At 49.4% G+C, this 24108-nt stretch overlaps 1 protein-coding gene across 1 annotated transcript in view; it reads right to left on the reverse strand.

The window, feature by feature from the left end:
• DUSP22 (dual specificity phosphatase 22) overlaps positions 1–24108 on the reverse strand; it is a 48372-nt gene that overhangs the window by 14664 nt on the left and 9600 nt on the right. Inside the window, exons 3-4 of the mRNA XM_004694986.2 lie at positions 20826–20908; positions 670–719 (exon numbers count right to left, since the gene is read on the reverse strand). Coding sequence (XP_004695043.1) covers positions 670–719; positions 20826–20908 — 133 coding nt within the window. The remainder of the gene's footprint in view (positions 1–669; positions 720–20825; positions 20909–24108) is intronic.

Below are 24108 nucleotides of genomic sequence, written 5' to 3' on the forward strand. Positions count from 1 at the left end.
AAAAAAAAAAAAAAAGGCCTAAATGGCGCTCCCAGCCCCATGTGGCTCTCAGGCACATGAAACAAAGTCCATCGAACTGAGGCTTGCTGTAAGCTAAAAGCACACCACAGATGGAAGACAGAATGAAAAAAAGGATGTCGAGTATCCTAACCGTGATTTACACTGAACGCAGCCTGAAATGGTCCTATTTTGGATAGACTGGATTAAATAAGATACACTCTTCAAATGATTGGCACCTTCTTCTTTTTTTTTTTTTTTTAACTGTGATTCCTACACAATTTAGAATTAATACTTGTGGCTATTTTTTTTTTTTTTTTGTGTGGCTTTTAATCTATTTCTTTGGGGCAGTGTTGACTTGGGCCAAATCTAGCCGCTTCAGAAAGTCTGCTTCTAGGGAGAGGGTGACTATCTGAAGGCTTGGTTTATAAAAAGGAGGTTCTTCTTACAGATATCCTATCATTCCATGCTGCAGGGGGGAACACCCCCAAACACAGAGGGTGTGTCCAGCTACACAGGTCTCTGCAGTCTCGGTGTCCTCCCTCCCAAAGGCGTGGCAGCATCTGGCCTCAAGAGTCCCTGTGGGTCCAATGATCTCACAGTTCTTATATGACCTGATAGTCCATTATGTCTTTTTAGTATCATCAGAGCAAAAACCCACCATGAACTTACAGATTTTGAGATGGTGAATCCGCTGCTGGGATGCACAGGTATTTAACGCCCTGTAAAATGATAAAAACAAAATATAAAGTTGATAACTCAGTAGACAAAAATATTTCAAGGAGCTCTTTACTCAGGTCAAAAAGCAAAAACATAAAAAGGAGAAGTTTTCTCACTCCTCTCTTGTTGCCAAGGAACTGCAGAAAAACTCTTTAATTAAGGTTCCTGATTATTTTTCATGACCCCGAGTACACATCCACATGGTTTAGTTTGCAAACAGCTTGTAGAGAGACAATCTTCTCAAAAAGTGAAAAAAGTCGAGAACTTTCCAGTAAGTGTCAACAAGTTTCAAAACGACCATCACAGATGCTTGTTTACATATTCCCCATTTTTTTTTCTTTCATCTCACTGAAGATCCTGAATGGCCCCAAAAGGAAGCACTGTTAGTAAAAATCTTACCATGATGACTAAAAATTATAATGTTAGGTTACACTTTTCTGTATCAAATTTTAGTATGAGGAAAGTTGCAATTTCACTGCTGCACTGAGAACAGTTCTACACATTGGAAACTTTGCAAATTGTTTTTGGGTTCACTTTTCTGTTGTTGGTTGTTCCAAAGCGTAAAAGTTTGTGTACTAAACAAAGACTTAAAAACTTAGTCCGATCCAGAAAAACAAAGTTCTCTCTGCAACGGTTTTGTGTAAACTCATGCTTCATTTGAGTTTTATTAAAACCCTGGCTATTGTTTCTCTGGAGAGGCTTAATATATCGTTTTCAAAAAGTCTTCTTCAAGTCTAGACAGCCCAGTGATCTTTGCAAAAGATAAGACCTCGTGAAGACTTGATGAGTCCTCCTGAAGCCTTTCCTGGCCTTACAGCCTGATGTCATTAGACCTCAGCACCATATCATGGGCAAGAAGTGGGAGGGGGCGTGAATGAATACACCCAAAGCAGCTCAGTCACTGAGCTCCGTGAGTAAATGAAGGACAGCGGAACACACGGCTCGGCACATGGAGGCTCATTGACCGTTAAAGCCTGATTTGACTCCCACAGGGACTTCTGCAGACTTATCAGGAACATTCCCACTTGGGGCTGCCCCACGCCTTTCCACGCCTCCAACATTTTGATGCAGCCCCACCTTGTGAACCCACTTTTTCAATACGGGATCCACATGAACTACATTTCTCAAGCTCCTGTGCTCTGGGGTGCAAGCTCGGTTCCTGGCTTCACCATCTGACACACCTACATGAGGCAGATTTGGAAACAAGCCCCCGGGTCAGATGGGTGCGCAGCACCTCCGTGGCCAGTGGGGCTGAGCACAGACGTGGCGGCCAGCAGGGTGCACCGTGGGTCCGGTGGCGTCTTGGCGCATGAGCCGAAAGCCTGCTTCTCCGCTCGTCGGAGAACATACAGGGCCTCTGACCAACGCCTTCCTGCTGAAACAAATCCACTGTGGAATCTGATGTATGCAGCCCAAACTCACAACCACTCCCCTTCTCGTCTCCCTCTATTAAGAGAGACCAGGATTTTTTTTTCTGCCTAATTCATCTATTTATGTAGGTAGGTGTGTATGTATACACACAAGTATATTCACATTCATAAATATTCAGAAACATATGTGTTTTTCTCCAGCTTGGAGTCAATCCTATTTTTTTTTTAAAGATTTATTTATTGATGCATGCAGAACTGGGGTACAGGCCAGAGGTGCAGGGGCGGTGAGAGGCTTCACCAGAGACAGAGCGGGGAGCAGAACAGGCAGATGGCCTGAAATCCCTTGCTGAGGGGAGCAGCGGGCGGGTCAGGAGAAGTCTGCCGCGCCCTGTGGGTCAGCTCTGGGGCTGGGGGTTGAACTCGCACTGAAGCAGCTGTGGTGAGCTTACCGTGCTGCATCCCAACCTGCTGCACCACCAGGGAGGGCCAATCATTGTATCTTCCAACAAAGACTCCTTTGGGTCTTGAAAAATAATTTTTCTGCACAGCTTCTTTATATGGAAACACTTCACAGAGCCCAAACAGAATTTCCATTTAAGGATCAGCAGCTAAAAAAAGTAAAGATTTCCCTGCGTCTAGTTGCACTTTCACACCCCAGTTGCCTTCTCCTGTCTCCGTCCTCATTTTTCCTGGAATCTGGGTGCTTCTGTCTGCTGCTAAGGCTGAGGAAGCTGTCTGAAGCACAACAACATTCCCAATTGTGGGGGCATCATTAGTGCAATGGTCAAAAGGCAAAAGAAATGGAAAAGGAAATGACACTAATGAAAAAAAAAGTCGTTTTACTCTGCCCTCCATCAGAGCCCGGCAGACCTGCCAGGCAGATACACGCTCGGGTCATTTCATCATCCTCCACTGAAATGACTCATTTACTTTTTTTTTTTTCTGTCCTCTTCAGTGAGAGTTGGCCATGGATCAGATCCAGAAGCTTGTGAAATACTCTTCCTCCCACATACTTCCTCCCACCCCTTGCAAGCCAATACTTCCAAAAGACTGGAAAGAGTCTCAGGGTTCTTGCCTCCCCTTCCACCATGAGTGTCAGCTAGAGCAAAACAGTGCAGGGAGCTGGAAGGTCCCGGCTAAGAGGACCAGCCTGCCTCCCCCACAGGCTGGCGGGCAGCCTCTCAGTCACACAGAATCTGAAATCAGTCCAGGCCAGAAGTTGGGAGGAAAAACCCAAAATGAGGAAAGGGAAGAGACTGGCCAGAAGGAGGCTCATTCCTCTCAGTTTATTAAGTGCTCTCACTTAATGCACTTAAGCCTCCTGCAGGGACTGGGGTCACAGGCTTCCCACCCCCACAATCATGGTGCCTCATGCCCAAAAGGAAAGGGGACCGGCCTCACAAGGCAGGAGCAGATGGCAGGGAGGCGGCGGCGGGGATCTCTCCCTCCGGCCTTCCATGAGTCACTGGAAAGAAGGCAATCTTGACCTGGCTGGGCCCCTCCCCTCACTAGCTGGGGTTATGTATGGCAGATACAGCTTCCCATCTAGGAAACTCTGAAGAAGGAACAAAGTAGCCATAAGTTGGGACATCCCTACTGTCAGGGCAGGACAGAGAAAACAGACAGTTTTGGTGGAATGACAATGATAACACTGAACTTCCTGGAAGGGGATACCCCGCAAACAGCAGGCACTAAACAAATGTCTGCTCACTGTCCCGCTAACACGAAGGTCACGGTCAGAATAGTTCCAAGTGCCCTGGGAACCCTGCAGCCCAAAAAGCTGGACCTCCCGTCACACCGTGGGAAGGGCAGACCGCACACACGTTTCAGATGTGTGTCTCCGCCTGTCGGGTTCACCGGGATGTGGCTGAGAAGCAAGATGGGGCCAAACTATGCAAATACAGCCTCGAGGCAAGGACTCAAAACTTGAAAAGCTTCAGCTGCTCGAAGCCCGAGAACATCTATTTATCTTGGCTTAGTCATTAATAAAGCACGAAAAAGATCTCTCGTTGGAGGTCACAGACTGCAGAACTCCAGCTGCCTGAAGAAAGGCTTCAGATGCCTGCACATGTGTGCTCAGCATGGCAGTTAATTACTAATTCAGAAAGAAGCAAAGGACCGACAGCATGAAGGACCTCAATGCTTCGAGAAAGCAGGATGGACCAGAAACAATCCCAGTAGTGATGGATCTTGCCATCCACCGATGTTCTGCAAAAGTGTTTAAGATGACAGAGATCAGAGTTTTTCATATACTTGGACTTACAAACGGCCATTCTCTAGTGTTGAGCTTCAGAGACAAAGAAAAAAGACAGTGTGTTCAATTAGTTGATGGAAATATAGCACATTTCCAGGAAAAAATAGAAAAGCCTAAAAATTACTGAGCCATCTGAAAAATTGAGAAGTGATATTGGTAACAGCTATGTTTCCACCAACACAGAATCTGTTATGTGGAAGTTACTCCTTCCTATTACCTCTACTCATCAAAGAAAAACCAGTTGTCTTCTTTGAAATAAAATTCTTACTAACTAAATGAAAAATTCACTAGTCTTCACGACATTTAAAAAATGTGAAAGGTGGAAAGTCAACTAATATTATGCCTTTATGGAGCTTATCCATGACAAAATTTCAGTTTAGAGAGCTGGCCCAAGAATGTATTGAATTATAAAAACAAGCTCAGTCAAGAGAAAGGGACTCAGTCTGGGCTTTAAGATGGTTAAAGAACAGTCTATGCTTTAAGCCCATTTCTTTTGGTATTTTGAAAGGCTGGGCATATGCAGAGCAGAGCACAGCACTGATATTGATGAGAGGGAAGAAAAAGGCAAAGAATTAAAAAGAAAAGTCCTTGTATAGACACTGGCCACATGTATATGTTGAACATTCATAATACCAAGTGACACATCAATTAGAATGACATCATGTGGGAGGAAATGAAAAAAACAAAAAAGAAGAAAAGATGTGGTCCACCAAGGAAAATTTTATGGCAGAAATTTTTGTGTCGGGTTTTGAAACAAAGAGGAGAAGGTCACTTGACTGAGAAGAAAGTTTAGAAAGTATTCCAGAGGCTCTACTTTGAACAAAGGTTAAAGCTTTCTAGGTCCATGTTCTCAAAAGTTCTAATATTTTTCAGTTTTCTGTTTCAACAAGCAGAGTAACCACCAAAAGTGAGGTTCTTACCTTTCTTTGGGCCTGAAACTAAAGATTACACTTAAAACGATACGTAGTCAAGGACTTGAAAAGCAGGACCGAGGTTCTGATTTCAGGAGTAGTAAAGAGATCAAACTCTCGCTTGTTTCAAGTCCAATTTCTAAAATTCACTGTTGTTTTCTTTCTGAACCATTGTAAGAAAGAGTCTCTTGAAGAACCTGGCTGGCCTTCTACTCTTCCAAAGGATGATCAGGCCCTTCAGAATCATTCTGTCTGTCCCAGGGGAGCTAACAACCAGGCACAGAAGATGACTCTTCTCTCCTTAACTGACAAGACCCATTCCCGACCTAAGACAAAGGAGAGGGAAATCCATGCAACGAGAGGTGAATGCAGCTGGTGCAAAAAAAAAAAAAACAAAAATAAAAACATACAGACATGTATGTACACATACATACACACCCACCCCGCCCTCCATATATATATATATATATATAAGACTATTAAGAAACCTTAGTTTCTCCTCTTCTCCCATCCAGCTGGTGAAGCAACATGGCTGACCCAGGAGCGGGCCCTCCTAAGAGATTATATTTTTCTTTGACAATCACATTTATGATGTGCAGGGTGTCCTCTGGAGTATGTAGGACTTTGCAGTTTCTGTACACATAATTCTAGTAATATTCATTCTCTGATACCCATTTTTAAGTTGAGCAAAATATGCTCTTAAGGGTTCATTTCACCATATAGCCTCCTTATCTGGCTGTCCCCAAAAACATAAAATTAAAAAAGCTACAATTCAGTCCCTTACCTGATCTGCTAAAGTCTCTCTCTTGAGACAACCACTCTCTGAAAGTTTTACAGTGGTAAAATACACATTGGATTTGCTCATTTACACACGTCACCTAAGTCTACTCATATCACCATTATCCATCGCCAGGGCCCTCATCTTCCCAAGTGGAAGCTTGGTGTCCAGTCAGCACTAACACCTCTCCCCATCATCCTTCCAGAACCCAAAGCACCATTTTACTTTCTGTCTTGATGAATCTGAAGACTGTACATTTCAATATGCCCCTCAGAGTAAACCAGCTTGGAAATAATCAGCCCGGTTAAGCTCTGGGAGGTCACAAGCCCCAGAGGCAACCATGCTGACTTGACATCGCATTTGGAAGCTTCAGCCGAGCTGGACAACCTGACACTCCTTTATAAAGTGCCCTTTGACAGTGCCTCACTCCAGAGAAGGCAGATGAAGACGTGTTTGGTTGTGGTAAGTGGAAGCCACATAGTAAAAAGCTGAATGCTCAAACTGAACCACAAAGAAATTACAATTGAAAAAATGCCTGTGTGTCTGTTGACAGAGAACTGGTGCCAGCAAAATGCAGAATCAGAGAAGTTCCAGACAGAAAGATGCTCCGCCGTCGCTCTTATTTCCTCTTTGTTCCATAACAAAAATCTCTAAGAAATTGCTGCAGACCATCGGCACTAATGATAAACCGAATCTCTAAAATAGACGTATACATCACTCACGGTTTAGGTTTTATGTCGTATGTGTAGGCTTCATCTCCTCAACCGGAGATACATTTTCTCAAGCTACCCATTTGTCATTGCTAAATTTAGGAAACGCTACTACAAAGAACAACTTCCAAGAACTCTGTGGGGCCCGGTAGGGTGGGGAGGGGTGGGAAGGTCGGAGTGGAAAGGCAAGATTTAGCCCTTGGCTTGATTTTGTGAAAAAAAAAAAAAAAAGATGCAAATGAGAAACCTTGAACACCTGTTGGCTTCTTTCAGGTTAGTCAAAAGATGACAGACATTTGACTGGGCAGATCAACAGATGAGACCCAAGGCTTATTTTTGCTGCAGCTATTTCGATGAAGGGCTAAAATGGGCAGGATGAGCACATCGGATTTCCTAAAGCCAACATGGGTGGGTTATGGGAAGCGGGAGAGAGCCTCACACCAGTGCCAACCCACCACCGGAACCCTCCTCTGTGATTTCATTTCTGTCAGGGGCCCCCGACACGGAAACTCGGGAAAAAGGGGCCAGTTTCATCCATCTTTCCAAGGTCAGTCACTGTAGTTATATCTCGAATGTTCATGTCAAACGACAGGATCAAAGAAGACCACGCGTGGAAGCTGACATCTACAAATTAGCAGGAGACACCACCGTGAACACTGCAGGGAGGCTTCTTCTGCTACAGAAGCCACTTGGGAAAGAGAGAGTCACTTTTCCCTGATCTTGGCTCTCAGGTGCCACAATCTTTGCAAGGGGTCCTTCCTGTCTGCAAAACGAGAAGATCCTCTTCCAGACCTTCAGTCTTGTCCACACTTGACTGCTCCTCTCCTTTCTCCCAGCTTGCAAACACCAGGCACCCTAGACGGCTTGGGGGACCCAGGGTCCCGGGGCTAGAATTGTTCTCGAGTGCTTCATCTCTCCAGGAGCCCTCAAATCCCTCCAGCGCCTCGCCTGTTCACCTTTCTTCCTGTGCCCAAGCACCTCGCTTTCAACCATCTCCAATGAGTGGTTGCTACGTGAAGGACGGGACGTAGGCGAAGGGACCCTTTGCAAATGTAAACCTTTCTTGCGTCCCCTGTGCCTGATGCTCCAGCTGGAGCTACTGCAGTCAGTGCCTCACGCCCGCTCACGTGGCCACGGCAAGTAAGATGCCCGCTTTGTGCAACCCCACCTTCTGCATGGTCGCTGGAGAACGCTGTGAGCCATGGAATGGAACATCAGAATTGAGAAGCTCACAGGCAAACGGTCAGGTAAATCCTGGACTGCATTTCCTCAGGGGTGAAAGGGGCCCGAGCTCACACTCCACCACAAGTTCCGGCCATGGCCGGCAGGGAACTGAGGTCCATCTTAATGGTGCTTGCTGCCGTGTGGCCAGGCAGACCTGGGCCGGACGCTGTGTTACTGGGACACAGCCACACTGTCCGCTCCCCTTTCACATACTGCTCCGTTGGGGCCAGGAGGCGGAGTTAAGCCCTGTCACAGAGACACCCAAGGGCCCGCAGATTCCCAAATATTTGCTGTCCGGCCCTTGTCAGATAAAGCTCCCCAAGTCCTGATCTGGGCAGTGAGAGTCCACCAAGTCATTCTGACGACCTGGGGTTCACTGACCACCTCATGTTTTTCTTCTACATGTAAATGATATCTGAATCCACTCGGACCCCCTTGCCACACTTTCCACCGTTAGTTGTATTGGCTTCTTCCTTTGCGAGAGAGGGGCCCAGAATGCCCGACGAGGCAGGACTAGTAAACAGGACCCTGGACACCACGCCGGCAACATGCTCCGGGCAGCTGGGAGGCTGTCGTGGCCTCTACCTGCTCGAGCGTCACAGACCCCACCCTGTAGATGACTCTTGAGACCTGTAACAGCCACGATCTCTTCAGTTGGTCCTGCAAAACCTCACCTGTCTCAGCCTGTGTCACCTTCCTGGCAAGAAGGTGCAGGTGTCCTTTCTCCAGGGCAGCTCTCTACCCAGCGAGGAAGGTGGCAGTGTCTGGAATATTACTGTGGCCCCTTTGGCAGATGGCAGGGCAGGCGAGTCCCAGGCTCCCTCCCTGATGCCAGGAGGATAAACCCACTGCAGGTGGGCGCCGGCCTTGGAGAAAGCTGCCTGGCGTCAGGACATAGCTGTAGTGCTGGCATTCCCCTCACTAGTATTCCCAGTGTGCCTCTCTGGTCACATCTCCAAGAGGGATCACACGCTAGCAGGCGTTTTTTTCCAGAAGCAAACAAACACGGACCCAGAACAGGACTCGGTCCCAGAGCGCTGGCCATTTCTACAGGGGGACGGCCTCTGACACAGAGCTGCACGTGGGGAAGGCCGCGGGCTGCTGCCCCAAAGAGGCCATGAGCTCAGACAGCGAGAAAGCGCATGTTCTGAGAGGCTGGTGGGGACAGCAGCCCCGGGAGTGGTCAGGGGCATCCGTCTGAAGCAGGAATGTGACCGTCAGAGAGCACACCGATGTCCAGCTTTCATGGTGCATTGAGACACACAGGTGTGGAGCATGTTATTTCCCAAACACGACAGGGTGGGGCACTGGGGACATTTTCCTGGCTATCGCCTCAGGAGTAGGCGGTCAGTTCCAGGACCTTCTTTGCAAGGGGCAGTACCTCACTAACCCCTTCCTCCCCAAGGCTGTCAGAGAACACTATCTGACGGGTTATTTTTATTTTGACAGCTGCATCCTCTTGAGCTGGGCACAGAAGGAAGTTCCAGCCACCTTGGTTAGAGCCTGCACAGGGGCAGAAAGGAAGAAGGCAAGTACCAGCCACCAAGGAGACCAGAGTCCCTCCCTGGGGTCAAGGGGACCACAGCCGAGGGGCTGATGCCGTTCAAACTTAAAGCACTGCCAAGGCAGAGCCAGCTCAGGAAAGCGACGTGAGAAGCTCCTGGAAGTGTCACTGTAAGGGAACCTTAAAAAAAACCCCTGGAAAGGGTTTTGAAGGTTTCTTACCTTGTCAGCGGAGACTATTTTTTTCCTGGGGCAGAGAGTGAGGACAGACAAGATGTTTAAGTGAACATTCAGCGCGGATCGGGGACAGCCTTTTGCTATCCTGGGCCTGGGGCCGTGCAGCCGGTCTCCTTGACAGGGCGCTTCATTGCACAGGTAATTCGAATTGAACCCTCTGAAATGTCCTAAAAGTTGTCTGCTTGGGAGTGGGTGCCAGCTCTGTTTGTGGGAGACGCTTCACCCCATGAGCATACCATTCAGGGGGTGCCTGTCCCTTCACGGCCATTTGAATGTGAAAGGCCCCAAGTCATTGGCGAGTGTCCCCTGGCTTCCCTGGCAGCTGGCTGTGGTTCCTGCCCAGGGAGCCTCGTGGGTCGCCTCCCTTTAGCTGGGAGACATCTGAGGAGTAGTTTGTCCCTCGGTAAGCCGGAAGAGCACACGGGAAGGAGGGGCTGGGATCGGGCACGGGCTGAAGGGGCTCCCCACGCCGCTGTGGCAGCCAGGGTTCAGTCAGCCCTCACCCTGCCCGGGACACCCGCCCCTCTCCCCTGCCACCGGCCAAGGCTCCCTGAAGATGCCCCTGTTCAGTAATGATGTTGCAGCTTAACCTCTGTAGGGCTGTGGTGATAACTGGAAGGAGGGAAATAACTTCTCAACTCAGGCTCCGGTTCGAGACCAGCCTCTGCCCCAGGGCACACACAGTGGCCTCAGGCACCTCAGGGGTCCGGCTGTGGAGGGGGGTGGGCGCGTCGGGCAGCCCTGCCAGGCCGAGTGTGAGCGAGGGGATGGCCTGGGATGGGCCAGGCTTCACCCTGGGCTTGAAGTCGGGTCGGGGCGCTTCCCCTGCAGGTGTGGGGTGCACACCTGCGGGCCCAGCAGGCAGTGAGGTCTTAGGAGCACTGGAAAACGGCAAATTTGCTTAAAGCAGCTTCACAAACCGGGCTGGCGTAAATCGTGGTGTCTCTTATGGCTGAAAACAACAGCACCCGTGGGGTTACTTAACCCTGCGTTGGACCCAACCAGCCAACCAAATGCCTTGAACCTCCCATTCACACTCTGACTCCAGCTCAGACCTTTCACCCAAGGGACCTGCAGTCCATCCACTCAGTTCCCCTGGACCCTCCGCGGTCACCACGTGCTGGGCCTTCCGTGTCTGCAACCAAACATGGAGCTGCCCTGTCCCTCCGAGGACAGTCTCCCTGATTTCCTCCACACTAGTCTGCTCTTCCCTTGGGAGCCCCTTTGCAAAACTGCCCCCCTTGCTAGAGCTTACTGAGCTTGTCCCCAGACCACTTAGTCATCGCTCATCTCCCTCTTCTGCTGCCCAGCACCTAACACGGCCCACCCAACCCGAGGCCTCCCCTCCAGCTCCTCTGCACCCTGAAGTGCCCCTGTGCTAATCAGAAACCACTATGAGGGGCGGCCTTGGAATGATAATCAAGATGTGCCCTGAGCACAGACGTGGTAACGGACGGGATCATGTGTCTTCACGCCGGACGCTCCCCTGCTCCCAACGGAAGCTGCTTCTCTCCAGTTCTGGGGCGGGAGTGGGGATGGATGTCTGCACTCGTCTGCTCACTGCAGGTCCTAGCTACAACCGCCAAGCATGGGAGCAAGTACGTGCCCAAGGACAGAGATGTGGCCTACACTCACAATACTACTCAACCAGGCAAAAGATGAGCTCTTGTGGCCACTTGGAACAGCATGGATGGAACCACAGCAGTCGATACTAAGTGAAATAAGTCAGAGGGAGAAAAATACCAGATGGTTTCACTTAGATGTGGAGTAGAGAGAAACAAAACAAAAGGTCAGATAAAACCAAACCAGCAACACAACCCTAGAAATCCGGCTGCAGAGTTGAGGCTCCTCGTCAGAGAGGAAGGACAGCGAGGTGGGGTGCGCCCGGTAGACTCCTGGAAGCCAGTGGGTGCCCTGGTGGTGGGTGTGAGTCCGCACACCTGAAGGGTGTGATCCTGCACTTCTGAATCAGTGAGTGTTGTAAACCAGTGTTACTCAATGTCAAAAAGAAAAAGAAAAAAATCCCACTCCCATGTGTGCCAGTTCAAGTCCCTCCGCCCCCAATTTCTAGCCAGGCTTCTCAGCAGCTTCCTTAATGTCCATCTCCCTCATGCCACTCCATCCCCACGGGTCAACATTCTGGAAAAGAATTCCAGACGTGTCACCTGGCATTGTCATAAATCTCCGCCAAGTGTGGAGGTCACATGAGCTGAAGCTCAGGCTCCTGGCTTGATGGCTTTCTCAGGCTCCGGGGAACTTGTTTTTCCAGCCCAGTCAGCCCACAGAGCTGCTCCCCGGAGCCCTGCAGTCCGGAGCACACCCAGGCCCTTTGCAAGAGCTGCTTTCTTACCTGCAACCCCACCCACCCCATGGGCCTTCTCCCAGCACTTCGGAGCCAAGCTCTGATGTTCCTCAGGCTCAGCCACATTGTCACCTGCGTGCTGCAGCTGGGCTGACTTGCAACCTTAGTCCTTCTCCCCAAGGGGGCTGGGGACCTTCACCCCGGGTCTGCTGCAAAGCTTTTCGTGCCTCTCTTCACAACGCGGGCCATATCTTCCATTGTCCATTCCCAGTCCCTGCTCCACGGCCGACCCTCAGGAGACATTTTGCAGACTCTGAAGGAATAATCCACTTAACCAAAAGGAGAACTGAAGGCAGCACCGCCCTCAGCACCACACTGACCACCTTCTCCACTCCGCAACTGGCAGGCCTTCACAGCTCCTGGGTCCAGGGCTTATTTCCCCCTTATCCCCAGCCGGAAGGGCTGTCCCTATCCGGGGCACACCCCTCCCGCCCTCCTCCTGCACTGAATCAAACCATACCAGCCTCAGGAGGGCCCACCAGGCTGCCTCCTTTCTCTTTCCCCCAAACCTGCCAGCCCATGTGCAGGAGGAGCTGGTATAAACGCCCAGGTACTTCAATACCCAAAAGCCACCTAGATTAAGGTCATCCGTGGCTGCCAGCTGGAGCACAGGGAGACCACGCAGCACATGCTTCTCTTCAGACCTTGCCCGAGCCCCACCGGCAGCAAATGGCTGCGAACCAGGCAGGTCTAGCCCCGGAGAAGGGTACACATGGCAGGTGGCCAACAGTCAGCATGCAATGTCTTTGTTACTTGACTGAGCGAGGGCATCAGAAGAGACAGGGGAGGGGACAGGGCAGGAAATGCTCAGGAAACCGGGACCTGAGCAGAGGAAGCAGCTAGGGAAGTGTTTACAAAGAGCCTGAGCTGCGTGGAAAGGCCGGCAGTATGTGTGCACCCTAACGGGAGAAGCAGAGGGAAGTCTAGACAGGCAGGTGCAAGGGAGATCAGCATAGTTCTCATTCCTGCAGAGACTGAAAAAGCTCCACTTCCTCCCTCACACACAAGTCGGGGAAGCACTAGGACATCCAGCCCTTTCTGGCCCTTTCACGATGGAATTCTGCAATCAGAGCCCTACTACCAGTGGAGGATCACACAGATGGAACCGCCTCTCTGCACTTGACTGCCCACATAAGGAACTCAACTACAGCTTGACTCAAGAAAGAGCAATTACTAGACAGTTTTCGATACCTACCATCATCATTTCTATTTGAGTCATTTCTATTTAAGGCTGGGGTTGGCTTCAAACAAATTTACCTCAACACATGAAAGCTGCTGCAATCCTTTGGTATAAGGTACCCATGACAGTAGGACGGCATCAAAGAGACGTTCCTAGAGAGGTGAGAGCCCCTGAGGCTCCTGGAGACAACTGTCAATCTGAAAACCATCCAGGTGATTCGTTTGTAGGGGCCCTGGACCTCGCAATTTGGGCGACGTGTGTTTTCCTTTTCTTTTGCAATGTGATTAGATAACGGGTCATCTACCTGGCATGGCTCGTGCAAACAGGAAGCTTCCCTGAGGCTTCAAGCTGCAGCTCTAGGGAATCTATGAATCCTAAAAGAGAACGGAGTCCATTGAAATAAATGAACCAAGGAGAGATGCGATGTCAACGGTGTTGAAAATGAGATCCATAGAGTTGAGCAGTGGTCGCAGTGTCCTTCCCACTGGAAGATGATGACTGGAACGAAGCGAAAGAGGTGCCTGCTTTGGACCACTGGCCAGAGATAACAAACGCGGAGAAAGTCTGAGGCATCTGCCTGTGAATCCAGCAAGTATCATCACGGAACCCGAAACCCGACACGCAATCTCCTCGTCACACTAACCGACGGCCAGAGAGCGGCCATTACCTGCCCACCTCCCTTCTCTGCATTCAAAATGATGCTTTGAGCATGCGCCTACTATAAAAAAGAAATAAAAAATAAAGTAGAAAGGGGCCTGATGGGGTCCTTCCAACCCTTCTCTGTATATCTGCACACTTGAATGTGCCCCTACAGAGATACATAAGTGATCATTTAACTTTTGCATAAAGAGGATGATCGTGGGGATACTTGATTCTTTTGCTTCACAATTAATCTTTTCCTGTGCATGCCTGTAAGCCTTTCTTTGGAATGGCTGCAGATACTGACTTAATCTAGATGTATCACGATCCACCATGACCCTGCTGAATATCTGGATGGGCTCTGACTTCATTGCCATCGCGGAGAGAGCAGCAGTGTACCAGACCAGATGTGTGGTTTGCAGCAATTCCTACTTGAGCTGGGGGGAAATATGGCCGATGGTCCCTGTTTTTGAAGGCCATGGACAGGACGGGTTCCTGGGATCCCAAGAGCCGAGGACTGACGCGGTCTCCAGGTAGAAAGGCGGAGTGGGGTGTGAGGCTGCAGAGAAGCGCAGGCAATGAAAATCTCCCTCATGCAGCACACGCCAGCCCCTATCAGTCCCAATCGCCTTGAAGATATTCTCAGTTTTACAGGATCTGACTAGAACCCCTCTAAAATCTGAGCCAAAGTGGCCCCCACCTCTGCCCTCAACTGGCTTTGGTCTCGGCCAACCCTTTCATTGGTGTGCACTGTGTCTTCCAGGTGCTGTTCCCCTTGCAGACCAAACTTCGAGCCTTCAGTCTCTGAAGGAATATCACAGAGGGCTTCGGAGGGTTCCTGGTTGTGATCCCTCATCAAGAGGTAATTCTGAGCCGGAGACCATGCTGCCCTATAAAGTGACATCACGACCATCATAGCCAGTGACAAGAGAGCTTAGGAACAGCCCACGCAAACGGGCCAGCGGGCAGCAGCAGCCCCTAGGGCTTCACAGATTACTCGAGATTAATAATCACTCTCGGTAGCTCTTCTTTCACACTCCCCACCCCCAAAGAGCCACAAATGACCAAAGATATGAGATCTCACTCTGGAATGGAGCTGAACATCCCGTCAGCTCTGTTATCAGTAAGCACCTGCAAGAGGGGCCCCGGATGAATTCAGGGGAAGGGGCACCACAGATATCCCAGTGTCGCTTGCCCGGTCCGGGAATGAGCTCAGGACACAGGACACGGGCATGAAGAACTGAATCGTGAAACAGTCACTAAGAAGTCACTCAATAAACTCTCCCAGGGCATATGTGTTGCCAGTAAGAAGACGTATACGGTGCTGCAGAAGAAAGGAAAGAAGGCTGAGGTGGAGGGGAACCGGGGTGTCCTCAGAGGAGAAGCCTTTGGGCTGAATCTGAGGGTGGGCAGGATGTGGGTGGGCAAGAGAAAGGTGGAAGAAAGAGGAGAGGTGCGCTCAGGTCGACAGTGCTCGACCTGAGCACGCTGGTTTATATTTGCTTTCCATTCTGGAAGCCAACAAAGGTCCCCAGGGAGGGAGACGAGATGGGGTGCCGGGGGGCATGCAGGGCCTGACGTCTGTCCGTATCACCATCCAGGTGTGGGGGACAGCCGCCTCGGGGCCGGCTCATAGTCACGGGGAATCCAAGGACAGACAAGGAGACGTCAGCGAGAACCAGGGCAAGTGTCAACTCCAGAGCAAGTTAAGACAATTAAAATTTGAGCCCAGATGCCGCAAAGCCACGATTTTAGTATTAAAGGAAATATAAAGTATAAGCAGCAGGAATAAATGCCGATCTAGCCCCTCCAAAAAAAAGAAAAAAGACTCCAAAACTGAAATGGTTCAAACTACAATCGTGATGGAAAAAATACCCGGCTAAACGCAATCTGCTGGCAAACATGATAATCTGGTATGAGTCTGTGTGTAGAAAATGTATTTTTTCTACTTAACCTTAGACATCATTTCAAAATTAAAATACGTTGTAGCACCAGCCCAGCAAAGGAATGGCTCCTTTTTTAAAACATTTTTTGTTAATAGTGAAAAAATAGCTGGGTTTCTGCAGGTGTGCTGGTTAAAAACCCAGAGTGAAAAATGAAACAGATTCTGAAATCTTTGCACTTAGAAAGACAGAGTTCTGTTTCTTTTCTCGGGGGAAGGGAGAAGCCTTTCATTGCCCAATATGACTTCCTCAGCACCTACAAACAATTTGGGGTTTCTGAATTGAAAAAGCACTGCCAGTCTGTAGTGCCTGGTCTAAGTCATCACTCACAAGGGGGGAGACAGAGCAGACCCAGCAGCTCCAGCCAAGTTCTAAAGGTGGAAACAGGAGGACTCTCCCCTCCCCGGGGCAGTGGTTACTGACCTGCTCTCGACTCCTACTGGGAGTTAAGTCCCTCCCGGCTCTGCCACACACTGTTGGGTGACGCGGGCAGGCGTCAGACCTGGGGCAGGCCATCTGCCTCACTGGCTCGGAGGTCTGCAGGAGCTGGGTGCCCACGGCCAACTCAGCACGCACACCCAAGTGGCCCTGTCTCGGTGCCCTCTGCCGGCCTCCTCTGGCCTGGGATGCCAGCAGCCAGGTTTCCCAAAGTCCCAGGCCCCGCCCGAGGTCTCTGCACAGGCCGCAGAGTCACACAATGGAGAGGAGACCCTGTCCTGGGTCTCCGCAGCCCTGTTTCTCCGTGACCCCCGGCACGGCGGTCCCACCCTGAGGCACGGTCCTCTTCCTGCCAGACTATTTTGCTGTTAAGAGTTATAAAGTGGCCACACCATAGAGGTATTGACATGTGCTGATTAGATGTCAGGACTGATTAGATGTCAGGACTGACTCACTTCTGCTATCCAGGCCCCGGGGCCCAGTCCTGGCATGTACTAGAAGCTCTAAAATAAGTGGATCATTAACCTTCCACCTTCAGAAAGAAGAAGTGTCTGGACCAGAAACTCAACAGTGTGAGGAAGGCACTTACAGCCTTCTAACCCAAGCCATCTGTCACCCTTATTCACTGAAGACACAGGGGAACAACCTGTCCCAAAGCTGAGCTCGCAACTTCTACTAATGCTGCTAAGAAGATCAGAAGCTTCCCTCAGGCCGGGAGAGGGCCAGGGCATGGAAGCCCTCCGGGGATATCTCTGACCAGGGGCAAAGCCTCAGGTTCCCACCAGGTTCCCTGGACCAACTGTGGTTTGCACGCAAACACTCCATGACTGAACATCGGCTTACTTGTTCACACAGGGTAGAATCAGGCGAATGAAGCCTAGTGCCAATGTCAAACCAGAAGAGGAGTCGGGGTTTCTTCATCTCAGGGGTCAGTTTAGGGCGGATGCGAGTGGTTCTGAAGGGCCTGAAGTTTCCACTGTGGGTGTGAGTCTTCAGTCTGCAGTCCACTTTTCACTCTTCTGGAGAGTCAGTCCTCGGTACCTCTCCCCCTTGGCTGACACCTCACCTCACGGGTCAGCCTTGCCTTAGCTTGGCCACCTGCTCCATTCGCTGACCAGAGGCAAGGCCCAGCTGCCTCAGGGCCCTGAAAACACACCTTCTATTTTCTTTCACCTACTGAGTTGCTAGGAAGAAAATAAATCTTCTAATATGTTATTGGGAACCCCCACCCAGTCACCCAGATGTGGAGAACAACATCCAAGCTAATTATAGGTGACCAAGTCACAAGTTCCTTGAAGTCCTTCCTCTAAGTGACATGTCCAGCACCTGATGATGTCTTCTGCGTGTTCACACACCTCTCCTGCAGGCGACCTCACAGCATAGCCCTCTGTCAGGCATCCTAACAGGCCACAATGGCTACACACAGAGACCCTACAGCAGGCACAGAAGCCAGGTCGCCTCCATTTTACCCAGGCCAGGTGCTGGCCACAGACTGTCCTGGAGGTCAGAGGGCAAGGGACAGGGACAGGCTGACACCACATGTGATGTCAGTCGCCTCGGCTGACCTGAACACATGGACACAAAGGCTCACCCTGGCACCAAGAGGCAGCAGGACCCTGAGTAGGGTCCCCTTGAACAAGATCCCCAGGAGAGAAGCCAACAGAACGAAGCTGTATGGGATGTTAGGAGGTCGGGCATCACAGCAGGCACATACTACACACATGCACACCATACATATATATGCCACACATGACATACTTCACACACACAGTATGCAACACATGCATTTCTGCCACACACGCATGCCACAGGACACACATGCATCAAGCACATACACACCATGTATACATCACACACACACACACACACACACACACACACACACACGCTCCTTGCTCAGAAAAACTGACAGAAGTGGGTCTTCAGCACATAACCTAAAAGCCTTCATTTTGGCAATACAACTGTCCGTCTTCCAGGGGAACTAACGTGCTAAATTCCTGCATTTATTTTTCACAAAGCATCACATTCCAGGCCTAGGAGTTCAAGGAAACACACCGGACAATACGACTGCGTTGCTCACGTAGCTGCCGCTGTAAAAAGAGCAGGCCTGGCGACCCTAAAAGCCCTGGATAATGGATTCCCAGCACCCGAGGCTTTCACACACATTCAGCTGTCTGCTGCAAAGGACAAACAACCACCCAGTGCCTTGTCCAACATGAATACACAGAGCAGGGCCTGAGGTCACACAGTAGCCCCTCCCACTTCCAGCCCAAAGAAGGGCTGCCCAGATGAAAGGGGGTCACTAGAACGGGGTCTCAGAAAGTCAGGGAGGCACTGTGATCTCACCTATCCCTTACCCCGCACCAGAGATCAGCCTCCCTCCCCGGAAGCAGCTGGCAGCGGCCCTGGGCCAGGCACACACAGTGCCACAGCAGTTGCTGGAGGGCACACCGTGGCTTTCCTCCCCACTCTGCCCTCCAGCAAAACATGGAGCCGTTGTCTGACAAACTCCACCAGTTCCCCACTAACTCGAACAAACCCACACGGGTAAGATCTTGGCTTCTGGAACTGAACTGGAAAGTTAAGGCAGAAGGCAGCCTCTGTGTATCGGTAGAGGGGGAGACTGAAGCCTGAGATTCCTGGGGCTCCGGCGACCCCCTTGTGAACCAGGATCTGAATGAGAATTGTGCTCCAGTTTTCTCTTCCTGGGCAATCGGAGAGGTTCCATTCAAACTTTCAAATAAAAATGTATGCATGGGTTCCGTGTGAAGTTAACAGTGAACACATAAGAGGTGCGACGTTAAATTATTTTACGTTACAAGATGGTGGCCTAGTCGTCTCTAAGGATGTAGTCATGGGGCGGCAAGCTGGAGGGAAAAAGCACAGAATTTTGCTTTCTTTTTCGCCAAGGCAGAATCTGTCCTTAGAGAATGAGATTCCGAACAGGAGTCTGTCCTTACAGACTTAGAATAAAAACCCACACGGTTTGCCCACGACTCTGAGGATTTTACACCAACAGCGCTCTCCGCATGCTGGGTGACAATGTCACCGGCCTTTCACTTGGGGGTGTCAAAGGGGGAGGTGGAGAGAGAGGGCTGGAGTTCTTTGATTTCTAACACTCAAAGATCTCGGATCCAGACAGAAGCACAACTTGAACAGTCTGTGGGGTCAGGCTCACAAACAATGAACTCCACTAAGTAAGTACAAAGCAGCAAGTCGGGCCTGGAGGGCGAGGGTGGGAAGGACAGCTATGTAATTTATTAAAATAAAGGAAACCTCAAGCCTCATCTTGTGATTGAAGAGGAAGTCAGTCATGGCCAGCATGCGCTTTAACTCATCACCATGGCCATAACTTGGCTGTATTTTTATATAAGCCATTATTGATAGGTGGAGAAATGAAAGAGCTATGTACCAGGAAATAAACAGGCCCCCCAAAAATGTACTGCTGCTGTTTTCAGTGAAATTGGGTTGCACCCCAAACCCCAGCACCTTAATAAAAAACCTTGCTCCCCAACAACAGAAGGAAGTATGAACTCAGACCTGGAGAAATGAAGGGAGGGCTGTTCTCGAGTGGGGTCTCTGGAGCACCACGCTTCACAGAATCACCTGTCGTCGCGGGAGCTGGTTCTACACTAACCGAAACCCACTTGCTCTAATGGCTGAGAAAACAAAATAGGCAGGCTTCAGATAAAAACTGTATCACCTGCTCTTGCATAATACGAATTTAAATGAAAATAGCTTGACCTGGGATCTTCTTCTTTCAGAACCAATTGCCCCTCCTCTCCAACACCCCACCCAAAATAGAAAAACACAGACACATCACAACCACACAGGCATTATTTTTCTAAAAACAGGTAACGTGGGCTTTGTCAGGGCTAATAAACAGAAAGATTTTACTCCCAACCAACAGTTCAAACCGTCCATCAGGGTCAAATTGAAAATGTTTGTGGAATTACTGTACAGGCAGGACACACCCTATTTACCCGAAAACCTAAAACATAACAACAGCTTCAGCTCTGAGTCTCCACCAAAGAAGCCCTGGAAAACCTCCAGTGACAATTTGTCTTCCATTGTCTTTTAAGTCTACATGCAAATGGTAGCTAATAGAGCTTAAATGGAAAAAAAAAAAAAAGAAACCAGGAAATAAGCAGCCTGAAATCTCTGGAATTCTAATACCGGAGATAATTTTGAAAGGCATGAAAGTGGGTTTAAAATGTCCTGAAAATCCAGAAGCAAACGCAGCATCTTATTCTCTGGCATTTAGCCAGGGCTCTTGCGATCCAGGCTGTTAGGTGCTCGTGGGCTCAGGCCATCTTCCTGCCGTCAGCTTGTCGGGAGGGCTGGGGGTGCCCAAGGGTGCCTCTTTCTCCCGAAGGGACTCCCGAGGGGAGCCCTTAGGCTCCCCCACCCCGCCGAACAAGCTGCTGGCAGGAAGAAGGCCTGAGCCCACGAGCAACTAACAGGCCTGGATCATGAGAGCGGTGAGGTCTCGTGCCTGCAGAACACGTGAAGTCACATGTGAGACATGCAAAGTCACACGTGCACACTGCATGTCTTACCTCCAACAGCGGCCTGGCGCTGTCATGGATAGACAGGATGTGCGTCACCTTGTTCTTGCTCAGCTGCTCTGCGTCTCTGGCATCTGTCAGAGGAGGAAGAGGATGGGGCTGTTAATAGGCTCTGCAAGTGAACTACTGAAGCGTAGCCAGGAAAATGCACTAGTAAGGGAGGAAACTGGGAAACGGCCACAGGCAGTCACTGGGGACTGCACACCGGGAGGCCCCTGCCCAACCATTCAATTAAAAATGGAATGTCCAGAGCACAGTAGCAATGATCAGAGCTGATTTCAGGAAAGTAGGCTGGGAGGAGCATCCATAATAGCACAACAGCGACGCATGGAAGCTAAGTTCAGTGAAGTGCCGAAGAGGCACTGCAGGCCCAGCCAGTCGGCAAGAGACACCGCGCAGAGACACCCAACAGCCAACCCCCCACCTCTGGCCCACTGTGCCCATGTAAGCACCTGCTTCTCACCACCTCAGTGGCCAGCCACTCGCGGCCCCACTCCACTCAGAGAGCCTACCTGCCTATCAACACATTTCTTGCGTTTCTGTAACTTCAGGTCCTGATGTTGAGCTTTGCTCGGCGAACACAAGAAGCGAGGAAAAGCCTGCCTGGGGTCCTGGGAACCCAGGTCTGCTCCCCCATACCTCCCTTCATTAGACACGTATTTCTGGAAACTTCGTAAATGACATACCCAGAAAAATCTAGATCTAGGGAATTTAGGACAATTGCTTTTTAATATTTTGCAGATAACTAAGTTTATTTCTATTTGTGCATCTTTTGCTACAAAGTGGTTGCCGAAACATGGAAGGCTTTGACATGAATAAACTCTGTAGTGATGACCACTGTTTCAGGGCCGTGAGCAAAGTGACCCATCGAGATCATTTTGCAACTGACATTTGTTAAGTTGTAGACACTTAGATTGGTTCTTACATGGTGTATATAACAATAAAAGTGCTTAACGCACTTTAAAATTTTATCCATTACCAGGGGAGAAAATAATAATAATAATGAACAACTATATACCAGAGACATTTTATGGGGGTGGAGTGGGGAATGGGATCAAAAACAATGCGGGGAGGGAAGTGCACAGGACTATGGTGATGGCACACGGGTGATCTGGTGATGGGAAGCCCACGGGGATGACAATTGAGATGGAAAAAGGCACAAAATGATGTAAAAATAAACATATTATTTAAAAAAAAAGAAAAAAAACAAAAATTTTACTCCTTAGTGATTAGTAGTCTTGTTACAAGGCAGGATGTAGGCACCCCAGAATCCCAAATCTATCCATTCTAAATAGGTTCTGCCATCCATCCCATCTAGACAAAACACTTGAGTGTGTAAGACCTTTAATGCAAAGCGACTTTAATACATTTAGTGTTCAGTAAAGAAAAGGGGAAGAAAAAGTTTCCAAATCAAGCACCAGAGTTATACATCCCCTGGTGGGTAAAGGCCGGGCCAAAGAGGATTGACCCAAAGAAGGGCTACTGACACCCAAAAGCGTGCCCCAAGTCTAAGGCAGCTCCCAGTGGGGGTCCATAAGAAAGGAGAAAAAGGGGCCCAGCGCATCTGGGACCTAAGGAGCAAAGTCAAAATCAAGATAAAAGCTGCCATTGGCGGAGTGGGGAATGGGATAAAAAAAGGGGGGGGGGGATGCATGGGATTATGGTGATGGCACACGGGTGACTTGGTGATGGGAAACCCAGGGATTACAATTGAGATGGGAAAAAAAATGTACAAAATGATGTAAAAATAAACTTTTGTAAAAAAAAAAAAAAAAGCTGCCATTGTTACGGCACAGGTCTCTCACCCACACCGGTTACAACCTTTCCAAAACCAAGAAGCAAATGCAGCTTCTTCACATCTCTCTCTGCTCCATGTGCCTCCTCCAGGTCTTCTTCTGGTCCCCATTCTCCTTCCTTCCTTCTCCTAGTCTCCTCTCCACCTTTTACTCCTCCCTGTTCATCTCCAGCTTTCCTTGGGTAGGTCAGGGAACCTGGAGCCTCCCCTTTCCCTAGGGACCAACCTGTTATAATCTCAGTTAAAATCAAGCACAAAGAACCCCTCTACAGAAAATAGAGGAACCTGCCAGAGACTTCTTTCCCCTGATGTCAAAAGCGGTGACAGATGGGTCCAGACGCAGATTGTGGTTTAAAACACCTACGTTCAGTTTAGGGTGAAGGTAAAAATAGAACATTTTCTGGAAATTCCAAAAAGAACTATCCATAAGCTATCAGTTGGTTATTAAATGATCTGCGCATGAAGCTAAATAGATGCTAAAACACATTCCCTTCTGCTCGTCTGCAAAACAGGGACCAGCAAGCAATCAGAAGGTCAGCCTCCCAGATGCCCTGGCCTGGACTGGCATGAGTTTTAAATGACACGGGAAAAATGGACTGAGAGTCAAATGTTTAATTATTGTGTTTCTATGGGGTGATGCTCAGGATATAATGTTAAGCTGAGGGCAAAACCAGATGCCAAACTATAAACTCAACAGCGATTCAATTTGTAAATAGACACACATCCATACATAGGTGTGGGGGAAGGAAGTGGAAATGCTCTAAGGAATTGGCCCCAACAGTGGTAACCTTTCAGGGACGGAATGACAAATGTTTACATTTTTTTTTTCAGTATAAATTTTTGTGTGAATTCAATAGGAATAGTTCTAGAAGACTGGCATGTCTGTGAATTACCTAGTGGGCTTGCTAAAAAGATACATTCCTTCCACTTGGTTCAAGATCTATGGCAGGGCCGAGGAATCTGCATTTCTAATAAACTTTCATGATGGGATGGGGACTAAGAAGCACTTTTCTAAACTTTCTACAGGAAGCTGACACTTCTTTTCAAGTAGGGAGAAATCTTTAAATGGAGTATTGAAAGGTTGGTTGTATTGTCAGACTCTCTTCGTCACTGCAGTCATCTCCAGCTTCAAGTTCAGACGTAAACTGCACTTGTTACGGGGAAGGATGTCCTAAAGGAACTGCAGAGTCTTGTGGACCCCGCCCCCTACGCCAGTGACTGGAAACTACAACTCCCAGCAGCACCCGGGAGAGAACTGCGGGACCCAAGGGCGGAGCTAAGCGGCATTCTGGGAATGTGGGGATACACAGGGCGCCATTTGGTCTCGCGCTCGGGAATCGGCTCCGGGGACCGCCTAACTTGGGGCTTCGGTTAGTTTGTGACTAGAGCTTCAAGTCAGCCGAGCCGGCAAGATGTTCCAGTTGTTGTTTCCTTTTCTTTTCCCCTTTTTGTGAATAAACCCATTTTGACCCTTTTGTG

Source organism: Condylura cristata, unplaced genomic scaffold, assembly GCF_000260355.1.
Source record: "Condylura cristata isolate star-nosed mole 26May11 unplaced genomic scaffold, ConCri1.0 scaffold00052, whole genome shotgun sequence".
NCBI classification, from domain to species: domain Eukaryota; kingdom Metazoa; phylum Chordata; class Mammalia; order Eulipotyphla; family Talpidae; genus Condylura; species Condylura cristata.